Source organism: Barbus barbus (assembly GCF_936440315.1).
Source record: "Barbus barbus genome assembly, chromosome: 8".
In the NCBI taxonomy this organism is placed as follows: Eukaryota; Metazoa; Chordata; class Actinopteri; order Cypriniformes; family Cyprinidae; genus Barbus; species Barbus barbus.
In genome coordinates, this window is record NC_136736.1 from 1,789,397 (window position 1) to 1,800,965 (window position 11,569).

Sequence of the window (11,569 nt, forward strand, 5' to 3'; positions counted from 1 at the left end):
TTGGGCCAGGTTTGGTGTCTCGTATCAATAAGTGTCTCCAAACTGGCTCTGTTCCTGCCAGTCTTAAAGTGGCTACGGTCACTCCTCTGCTCAAGAAGCCTTCACTGGATTCCTCTGTCCTAAAAAACTTTCGGCCAATTTCTGTATTACCTTTTATTTCAAAAGTTTTGGAGAAACTTGTGCTGAATCAACTTCAATATTTTCTGTCAAGTAATTGTATTTATGAGGTTTTTCAATCTGGTTTTAAGTGTGTCCACAGCACTGAGTCCGCCCTATTGAGAGGTTTAAATTATATTTACCTCTCTACTGATTCCGGAGACTCTGTGGTTCTTATTCTTCTAGATTTATCGGCCGCTTTTGATACCGTAGACCACTCCTCACTATTATCTAGATTGGAGTCTTGAGTAGGTCTAAAAGCTAACGTCCTGAAATGGTTTCAGTCATACCTGTCAGACAGAAAGTTTTTAGTGAAGCTGGGTAATGTTACCTCTTCCCCTGCACCTCTGACCTGTGGCCTTCCACAAGGCTCTATTTTAGCTCCTTCTCAATTTTCTCTCTACATGCTACCTCTGGGCTCTATTCTGCGTAAACATGGCGTGTCTTTTCATTTCCACGCAGATGATACTCAGATCTATTTACCAATTAAAAGAAAACATTCCACTGCGATTACTTCTCTTCTGCAATGTCTAGAGGAGGTTAAATCATGGCTAGCCCAAAATTTCCTCTTCCTAAATGAAGACAAGACCGAGGTAATTGTTTTCGGTCCCAATGAGAACTCTCAGTGTATAAGCCCTGAGTTAGAAAGTTTATCCGTTTTTAGATCCTCACGGGTTCGGAACCTAGGAGTTCTTGTTGACCAGCATTTAAAATTTGATAAACATATCTATTGTGTTATCGGATCCAGTTTTTATCAGCTTCGCTTACTGTCCAAAATTAAATATTTTCTCACTCCTAAAACTCTAGAAATGTCTGTTCACGCTTTTCTTACGTCTTGTCTAGATTACTGCAATTCTTTAAACAATTCTGTATATCTAAGTGTCAAATTGCACGTCTTCAGCTTGTTCAAAATGCTGCGTCCAGACTTCTTTTAAAGTGTCGTAAACATGAACACATCACCCCAGTTCTTAAATCTTTACACTGGTTGCCGGTTTGCCAGAGAATAGACTTTAAAATTCTCCTCTTTGTATATAAATCCCTACACAACCTAGCCCCTGTCTGAACTTCTTCATCTCTACACTCCGTCCAGAAGCCTAGCCTACGATCCTGTGACCAGGCTTTGTTGGTAGTCCCTCACGTTAGGCTTAAGCGCAGAGGTGAGTGTGCATTTGCAGTAGCAGGACCTCGACTTTGGAATGCCCTGCCTCTAGAGATTAGAATGGCCCCTTCGCTGTCTGTTTTTAAGTCCCTGCTAAGAACGTATTTGTTTTCCTTAATGTATTGACGTGATATGGCCATTTTCCATTTTTAAACGGGTTGTATAAAATTTTTGTCAGGTCTGTTTTTTGTGCATGTGGTATAATCTGTAGAGCACTTTGGTCAGCCTGGTGGCTGTTGTAAATGTGCTATACAAATAAAATGAACTTGAACTTGAATTTAAAACAACCCTGTGGTTAAAAATCAAATAAAACACTTGAAAACAATTCCATGAATCAACTGAGACTGAAGATTTGTTTTGTGAGGTCGATGCAGTGGAGTTCTTTCTCGAAACAAAACATATTTCAAAGGACATTTTAGTTCCCTTTGGTGTATTTCCAGGCTTTATATCTGTTGTAAATTTCAGGAACCAGCAGATGTTATTGGTACTCTTTTACAGCACATTCAGAGCATCAGGGATCACGAGGCAACATTTCACCATGTTCAGAAGACACGAGAAAATGAAGTAAAATGTGAAACGAGGATGTGCAGTTTATGAAATGAGAAGCAGCTCATGTGTCTCAATAAAAAACACCTTTTAGTGCTAGAAAAGTTCATACACTAGAGGGCACTAAAGATCATTCTCACCCTGGGATTATTTATTTATTTTAGAATTTGTACGCCTGTTGAAACCGAAATATTGAAGCATATGCTGTTTAGCATAGTATTTAACAGAGACTGTCTGAAGAATAAACAATGTCAGAATTAGAAATATAGTTTTTCCCTATATCAAAACAATTGCGTATCATACATGTGTGAGGGTTTAACACTGAAATAGTCCAGCTGAGGCACATTAACTTGTTTTATTTTCTGCTTTTATAAAGTGTATTAACATGGAATAATTTTTCCTATTTTATGTTCTTGTTTGAATTTATGTTTGTCCTTTTGAAAGAAAACTTTTTGAAGCTCTATCCCAGCTAACAATTTTGAGTTCTAAGGACGTTTTAAAAACATTTTTTGGTTTTGGGAACGTTCTATGTGTCCGGTTTTCTTAATGTTAGTGGAACGTTTTGATGTTCCTGAAACGTTCTTTCAACTTAATTTTCAAAGTCCAGTGTTGAGTCCTAGTTTTTAATCAATTGAGCAGAGGTGGGACTTTAAAAGAGTTAACGTTAATGAGATAATTAAGTGACTAATTAAATGATGATGGTGCATTAGTAATGAACACCTGCTGTTATTGAGAATTACAGAGGATCAGATGTTGCCACCATCATGGAGATAAGTGTTTGCTTTAGTTGGGCTCTTGACCCCTTTGTTTCTTAACAATAACAGTGTTGTTTCACAGCAAATATTTGTGCGTTGCTGAATCAAACCTTGAAGTAGCAGATTCGTTCACACTTTCTACTTGTAACTCATGATGAATGAATATAATGAAGTGGTCTCTCTTTGGTTTTATTGACTGACATTCAGCTATTACTGAACAAAAAACAAAAAAGTCTGGTTTAACAAATGCCACCATAATACTTCAATATTGAAGAGAAAAAAGGCTGCATCGACTCATACGGTCCTCAACAGTGGGGACAATAATTGTTCATACTGTCTTTGAAAGTCCCACCTTTGCTCAATTGATTAAAAACTAGGACTTGGAGACAACACTGGTTTCACCCATTATTATGAGAACATTTAAACCATATAACTTTGGACAAACGTTATATTAACATTAGTTTGTTTTTAACCTTGAGAGAACCATGAGAGAATGTTAGCCAAGTTCTGAGAACATTCCCTGCTTGACTGAAGGTTTATTTCAAATGTTAAACTGAATAATATAGAGTGAAATGTAAGATAATTGCTTTTTACTGACATAGACCTGTGATGGAACTAAATACTTTAGTTATTTTACTGAAGACTTTAGGAAAAGTTTCTTAAAACATGACTGTTTTGGTTTTCGTTTGTCAGAAGTATACGTTTGCATAAAGTATGCTGACCCTACATATACATGCAGTATGTATGATTTTGTAACCAGTTTCAGGAATGAAGTGACTTCCTGTGTAGGTTTAGGGATTTTTAAACATTAGGCAACACACTAAAGATCACAACTCATCTGTGAAGACTGACATTCACAGTGAATAATGGAGGACACGGATGTTTATGAAAATGTTGAACGCAAAGACATTAAGAACACATTTGGATCTCAAACACAGAATCACAGGCAAGCGGAAGGACTAACTCAAAGATGCAGTAAGTGTATTACAATTTTAATACTTTTTCAGCCTGTGTTTTTGAATGCATATGTTACTTTATAGGAATGCAGACATTTGTCGTTATAAGTAAACATACACTTTACTTACATGTTGATTTGAGTTGTTGCCTAATAATATTCAGTGAATTGTTATTAATGGATTTTTCTGTGTTTTGGTCGTGTTTGTCAGGAGGAAGTAGATGTTTGGTGTTGATCACAGTGGGTCTCGGACTCATTTGTGTTGTTCTGCTGGTCTTCATCACACTGCAGCACATCACCGTCACAGCAGAGAGAGAGCTGATAAAGATCTTACAGGACAATAACACTGATCTAATGCAGAAGAAAGGTAAGTTAGAAAGCAGAGTCTTGTCTTTGAGTGATGAACTGAAGAAGCATCTAAACGAGGTTGGATCAATTTTTCCCGTATATTTTTGCATAGCTTTGAAAAGTATAAAAATCTGTCTGGTTCAGGTTGGTTTTTCATGTCCAATGAGTTGAAGAACTGGTCTGACAGCAGGCAGTACTGCAGGGATCTTGGAGCTGATCTGGTCATTATCAACACTGAAGAGAAGCAGGTGAGTTTGTGTTAAAGGGATAGTTCACCCAACAATTAAAATCGGATGTTTATCTGCTTACCCAAAGGGCATCCAAGATGACTTTGTTTCTTCAGTAGAACACAAATTGCAGTCTGTCAGTCATATAATGGCAGTCAATGGTACCCCACGGCTTTGAGAGAGAAAAAAAAAAAACATCGAAAAACCAAATTAAACCCTGCGGCTCATTGAGGTCTTTAGACACAAAATGATCGGTCTGTGCAAAAACTGAACAGTATTTATATTGTTTTATCCCTCTGATCCGCCACACGGTCCAACTGTCCTGAGCACATTCACACAACAGCCGGCGCGTGACGCGTCTTCTTCTTCTTCTTCTTGCTGTCTGGCGGATCACAGTCTTATAAGACTGACAGACTGCAACGATTTGAGTTAAAAATCTTCATTTGTATTCTACTGAAGAAACATACATCTTGGATGCCCTTGGGGTAAGCAGATAAACATCACATTTTAATTGTTGGGTGAACTATGCCTTTAAGGTGAGGTTTCTGTTAATGAAAGAGAGGAATCACACTTATTCATGTTTTATTCACACATAGAGACTCATCTCTTCATTCACCACAGAGAGTGTTTGGATTGGTTTGTCTGACACAGAGCAGGAGGGCAGCATGCAATGGGTGGATAATTCACCACTGAAACAAGAGTAAGTGCTAAACACAGAAATATTTTTTATTTTTGAGACCTTCGAAGACTCTGCTCTTCCACGAACGCAATCACGACAACGACCACAATTCAAGGGAATTCTAACAGACAACTTCCCTCTTTTAGTTTTCTGCACTTCCACTTCTGCTCAGTCTTTTGTACCACTTTCGTTTACTCTCTAAACTTTGCGGTGCTGTTAGTATTGATTCATGAAAAGCTTGTGATGCTCCTCAGTTGTTAGTTACTGAAAGAGTAAAAACTTTGGGTCTGATATGATTGAACATCTGACACATTTTCTTCAGGTTTTGGATCAAGGGTGAGCCAAATGACGTTGGTGGAAATGAGGACTGTATTACTCTGAACCCTGAAAAACCTATCCTGAATAACTGGAATGATCTGCCGTGCAAAAACACAAGAAAGGGGGCTTGTGAGAAATACGGTTAATCTAGGCTTGTCATGCTTTTACTCGTATTATTTTATGGAATTATTCTTAATTTCTGAGTTTTAGTTTATTTCATCATATTAATAGCTGGGTATGGCACAACAAACCTCTGATGTGTTGCTCCATTATAGCAGCGTGTTAATATATGTCCTTATTTCAGCTGCTATGAGTCTCATTTGTTGGTCTGAAGTGTTGAGATTGCAATTACTCATCCAGTCTGTGGAACTGCTTTTGATTTGCATTGCTTTCTTTTTTAATAAAATTGTTGATTGACGGTTTTAGCACAGCATTTTTTTTTTTTCATTTCGTATTCTTGTGCATCTGCTTCACTGTATTTGACACCCGACTATGGAGAGATTTCCTCCAGAACTGTGCCAAGGAGCATTAAATCAGGCACAGCTACAAATCACCAGGGCCTGCTCTATGATATTTTATTTATTTATACAACAGCAGTTAGGCAGGGGAAGAATAATGTGTTCATGTGTGTGTCGGCTCATTCAGGTATTCCAGGCAAGACATGCTTGCAAAAAAGGCAACCAAAAATTAAAATTAATATTATCTAAATCAGTGGGAAAGAGCATAGTGTGGAATGCAATAATGGAGAAATGGCAGCAGCAGTGGGGAGGCATACTATACAAAACAGAGTGGGTGTATCAAGAGATAATGCTATGAGTAGGAAAGAACAAGTCATTTTAAGCAGAATAAGAATAGCAACCTTAATGGAGTATGAGACGGTTGAGAATAATATCTTGCGGGAAATTTACTCAAGAAAGACAAGAAATTATGACCATGTTACAGAGTTTAGGACGAGTAGAGGGAAATGTTAAAAGTATTTTAGAATGTGCAGGAAATATTTATTAGGCTTTTGAAAAGAAACTGGACTGGACAAGAGAATATAGTATACAGTCGGTGGCAGTAATGCAGCAAATTGAATGCCAGCTGCCATAACACCCCAAAGAAGAAGAAGATTTCTCCAGTCCAGCAGGATTCAGCAGAGAGCAGGTTTATCAGACTGAAGAAGAAGAAGAAGAAGAAGAAGAAGAAGAGCACTTGCTGCTGCTGTCATTCAAACAGTGTCTTTGCTGCATTTAGGGACGTTTTTCCTTCAGGATCCCGAGGAAAGGACTGAATCTGATTCTTTTATTGTGTTTAAAACCGCATCCACGCAAAACCAGACTAAATTACATGTTCTTCAGGATATTCTAGCAATAAATGGATGTATGGCGACCATCTGATTAGTTTAAAAAGTACAAATTAACCCCATCAAGAGAAAACCTGCTTCAACAGTGGATTGTTTTGTAAATCTAACTCTTCTGCTGGATTTAGACTGACCTGGACGGTTTTTAAGAAGCTCTCTTCCTCAAACACAAGGCCGGTTTCTGTGAGCATCATGGCTAAAGTGCAGGTGCTAAACGTGGCTGTTCTGGATAATCCCAGTCCTTTTGGAAACCCGTTTCAATTCGAAATCACGTTTGAATGCATGGAGGACCTTCCTGAAGGTGAGAAATTCACAAATTAACACTTTATACACATTCTGCAGTTACTAAGTTAATGATACTGAAATATGTTTTACAATGTCATTACGTCTTGTCTTGCACCTCATCAGCAATCACGGGAATATTTGTGGTGATTTAAGCGGGAAAAGTGTTAATGTTTACGCGCTTAATATTTTGGCGCCGGCGGGGAGTTCAAGTGTTGCCAAGTCTACGGGTTTCCCGCGGAATTGAGCGAGTTTAACATTGTTCCCGCGGGTTGTTTTTCATGTCCGCGGGTGATATTTAGCCGCTAAAATGCGGATTTTACCAGGGGAACACCGCTAAAAACGTGTATTTTTCCCACCGGAACGCGAGTTTTACCGGGGATCATCCACTAAACACGAATGGGCTCGTTTTTGAGTAGCAATTGGGCGGGTTTTGTTATGAAAACCTGGCAACCCTGCAGACACAACAATGTGTTTGTGCCCTCTCCGATTGGCTGGATTTCTCGTGACGTCACGTGTCGGGAGGCGCTGTGGAGATTGTGTATCATTGCTATTCTAGAGACATTATTTTATGAACACAAATAAGATAAAAATTCTTAAATGTAAGGGTGTTTTTTTTATTTATTTGTCTAAATTTGACTAGAATAATGTTCTGATTAATTGTAAATCTTACTCATTTTAAGCATATATAAAACAATACATTTTTGCCATTCCTCACTATAAAAATATTATTACAGTGCTATCAAACGATTAATCGCATCCATAATAAACGTTTTTGTTTATATAACACGTGTGTACTGTTTATTTATTATGTCTATATAAATACACACACATACATGTATATATTTAAGAAAAATGTTATGTTTATATATTAAATCTGTAATATAAATAATAAAAATATACATGTAATATTTTCAAAATATATACTCTATGGGTGTGTATTTATATATACATAAATATACACGCATATATTATGTAAACTTTTATTTTGGATGTGATTATTTGTCATTAATCGTTAGACAGCATTAATTATGAATATTTATTCAGTTATTGAATAGTTATCATGATCTAAAAAGAAATAAAACTTTCCCTACACTTGATAAAAGAACATTTTTATTTAATCGTTATAATATTAATTTACTGACGATTAGTAATATTACACTTAATGGCACGATAAAAATGCTATTAAAAGTTCAGTTATGACATCTATTAAACCAAACCAAGAGCAGTTTTGATTTCTAAATAAAATAAGATTTTTGGTTAACATTGAGATAAGAAATTGTCACATTTTGTGCTACAAAACCTCAAATGTTTAATCTCATATGAAACTTGAAATACAAATTAAAAGGATGTTCAGTTTTTCAAGCATGTGAACTCGCATCCTTTTAATTTTGCTCTAAATGCTCATTGTATGGTATTGATATTCTGTCTATTTACTGTTAGAAACAACAAGTCCTTATCCCTCGGTTTCTGCCTCTCTCTCAGATCTAGAGTGGAAGATCATCTATGTGGGCTCAGCTGAGAGCGAGGAGTACGACCAGGTCCTGGACTCGGTTCTGGTCGGCCCAGTTCCTGCAGGCAGACATATGTTTGTCTTTCAGGTGGGATATAATCTGGGAAATACTTGTTCCTGGTTCGGTGCAGTATGATCGACTTCTGCAAATCTAATTTCTAACCCATATAAATAATACCATGTTAGTCAATACATCGCAGTGCACTAGAGATGAATGGAGAAAGTAAAGTGCAAATTTCAAATCGAGTACACAAATTGCAGTTAGATGTGTTCCTGGAAAAGTGCAAAAACAATGGCACATTGGTCCACTGGACACAGTTCAAACATAGACACATGCATACCTTGGATTAGTCATGAAATCCAAAGGGTCATTTTGTAGAAACAAGAACATTTGCAACTTGCAAGCTACAAACATGATTTGGAAACAGCACTCAAATCTTTGTTTCGTCTCTCTTGACTTGATTGACAGGCGGACGCTCCAAACACAGGACTGATCCCCGAGAGTGATGCAGTGGGCGTGACCGTAGTGCTGATCACATGCACCTATCGGGGACAGGAATTCATTCGCATTGGTTACTATGTAAACAATGAGTACACAGACCCTGAGCTACGGGAAAACCCACCGGTCAAACCCGACTATACACAGGTGAGACATTATATACATGCTGTGCTTTATTCACTAATGGTACGGCACAAGGGCTGAACTGAATTTAGGCCAGGAAGCCCATTAACACTCAGTAGACATTATGCATGTTATGTATTGAGAGTGTATTTGTGTAACACAGATCTGCTGCATTTTAAATGTGGTAATGTTGGCCAGATCAAAGAGGCAGGTGGCTGCCGTTTATAGTCCAGTATCGTTTGTAATTCATTAATTCTGCTAAACGATTCCAGGTCGCTGCCATTGTGCGTGTTGCTACAGAATCCTGTATTTCCACGCATTCATTCTGCGGCGAATCGAGAGATTCTTAAACCGCTTGTTGAATATATAAACCTCGGTTCTCATTCGACACATTAAACAGGTTTTGTAAGCATAGAGATGATATATCTTAATTACGATAACTCTTTATAATAAGATTCCATGTTAATCATTAATTAAATACATTAGTTTATATTAACAATTAAAAAATACTTCTAAAACATTTATTAGTCTTAGTTTGTTAATTTCAACATTTGTGAATGCGTTATTAAAATCAACACTTTATTTTTAGGTGTCCTTGTTACACATATTACTTGTACCTACTATTATAATAACAATTAATTATGCATAATTACATGCAATTAAGCCAAATCCTAAGCTTATAGTAAGTACATGTAGTTAATTAATATTACTGAGTACTTGTATAATTACACTGTAACAAGACGCCTTAAAATAAAGTGTAACGTAATTTTAATAACTAACATTAACAAAATGAATACTGTAACAAATGTCTTGCTCGTTGCTCATTAATTGCATTAACAAAAAAATTAACTAATGTTGTCAAGTGTAAATTATATTATATTTTGAGGAGTAATGTTAGCATTGAGTCTTTACAATGTAACGTTGACATTCAAATCCAAACAATTCGAATTATTGTTCTTTTCGATGTTTCATCGTAATTTGTTTTTGTGTGTGTTTGTGCCGATTCGCAGCTGCAAAGGAACATCTTGGCATCTAACCCTCGTGTGACCCGTTTCCACATTAACTGGGAGGCAACTATGGACAAGATGGAGGATTCGGAGAATGTAGATCCCGCCCCCAATGCCATGCTCCCGCCCACCTCCATGCCCGGCAAAGCCCCGCCCCTTGGACTCATGCCTGACAACTCTATGGACTGCTTATAGAGCCTGAACACAATAACAACCTCATACATAAAGTAATAAATGTGTCATTTTGTATTTATACACCTACATGTTGTTACAGTTGAGATTGGACACACACACACACACTCATCTCAATCCTCTGGCACTTACTGCTCTGATCACACACTTGAAGCGCTCAGGCAGTGGTGGGACTTTGTCTTGCTCTCCCTGTCCTGAACAGCAGGGGGCCGAACCTGCAGCACCAGCAGACATGGACTGTTTTCTTCTGTTTTTCTGTGGTGCACATCACTAGTGAGGTGAATCCCATAAAAACATGTCTGGTTCGCATTTTCTTAAAAACTAGGTTATATTTTAAGGCCGTTAGTATGTTGGCATTTTGAGATTGTTCACAAATGTTTCCCCCCAAACTCTCTTTAATATAATCCAAAGGAAAACAAACCTCATTACTGTAAGGCAAAGTGGTTTATAATAATGGTATAATAATAAAATTTGGTGTAAATTATTCATACATCATGGTTGTGTTTATTAAATACAAAGAGAACTATCACTGAGAATAATAGGAATTGCCAAAAAAGTTTTTCTTTTTAAAAACGTGACCTTGACGTGTTTTTGTGAGATTCATCCTGTGGTACTTTACGATCAGAAATCTTAGAAAGCAATTTTTTGGGAATATTGTGTTCGGATATGATCAGTATTTGGAACTCGTCACAATTCCAGCTCTGGTTCTGTTTTGTTGGGATGTGAGATTGTGTTGTTTTAAACTGAATACAAGTTGGTTCTTTCGTTGCCTTTTTCTCTTTCCATGTGATATTTATGAAAAGTCTTAGATTTCATAAATATAAACTTTTGTCTTTGTAAAACTGTCTTTGGTTTTCTCTCCGTTTCCTGGCTCTTTTATATGGACTGTGTGTCTTTTTATGATGTTGCTAAGCAACAGCTATTAGAGATGGCACTTTGGGCTGCTCCACCTTTGATCCACACATCACATCAGACAACTACTCTTCCTTTCATCCCTCCATCACTCCCTCTGCTCTCATCCCATAGTTTCATTTGGCCTTCCTCTCTTCTCGGTCCTCTGATCTGGGCCTGTGGAAATATGCACACCGTGGGTCAGAGGGGTGACGGACACTGAACCAAACCAAACACTGGTATTTCAAACTGCTATGGGAGAAGAGTTAGGTGATGGATGTTAAGAAAGAACGTTTAAATAATCAAAACAATGCAAAATTTGGAAAAATAAAATACTTGTTTAATACTTGAATACAATTTAAAGTTTTTTTTGTTGTTTTTACTCTACTGGCCAGATACTTTTAACTGAGTAAAAGTTTCACTGGGTATCTTATAAACTGTAAAAAAAAAAAAAGTATCTATATTTTCACTTGAGTATAATTTTTGAGTACTTTTTACACCTCTGTTCAAGTTAGACTAAATAAAAATAAGAATATGAAAATAAGAAATTTATGTTAAATAACGTTTTGCATTTTCG

General features: G+C 37.0%; 2 protein-coding genes across 2 annotated transcripts; both read left to right on the forward strand.

Annotated features, from left to right (window-relative positions):
• Positions 1–3,376: 3,376 nt before the first annotated feature.
• Positions 3,377–5,565, forward strand: LOC306874041 (CD209 antigen-like protein 2). Its single transcript, XM_079423756.1, has 5 exons — positions 3,377–3,591; positions 3,783–3,938; positions 4,064–4,167; positions 4,743–4,846; positions 5,148–5,565. Exons 1-5 carry the CDS (start codon positions 3,483–3,485, stop codon positions 5,287–5,289), a joined length of 615 nt encoding a protein of 204 aa, XP_079279882.1. The 5' UTR covers positions 3,377–3,482; the 3' UTR covers positions 5,290–5,565.
• Positions 5,566–6,652: 1,087 nt separating this feature from the next.
• On the forward strand, positions 6,653–11,347 carry LOC306874042 (histone chaperone asf1b-B). The gene is made up of 4 exons (XM_079423757.1): positions 6,653–6,786; positions 8,253–8,368; positions 8,750–8,926; positions 9,913–11,347. The coding sequence occupies exons 1-4, from the start codon at positions 6,678–6,680 to the stop codon at positions 10,102–10,104; spliced, it is 594 nt and encodes a 197-aa protein (XP_079279883.1). The 5' UTR covers positions 6,653–6,677; the 3' UTR covers positions 10,105–11,347.
• The last annotated feature ends 222 nt before the right edge of the window (positions 11,348–11,569 follow it).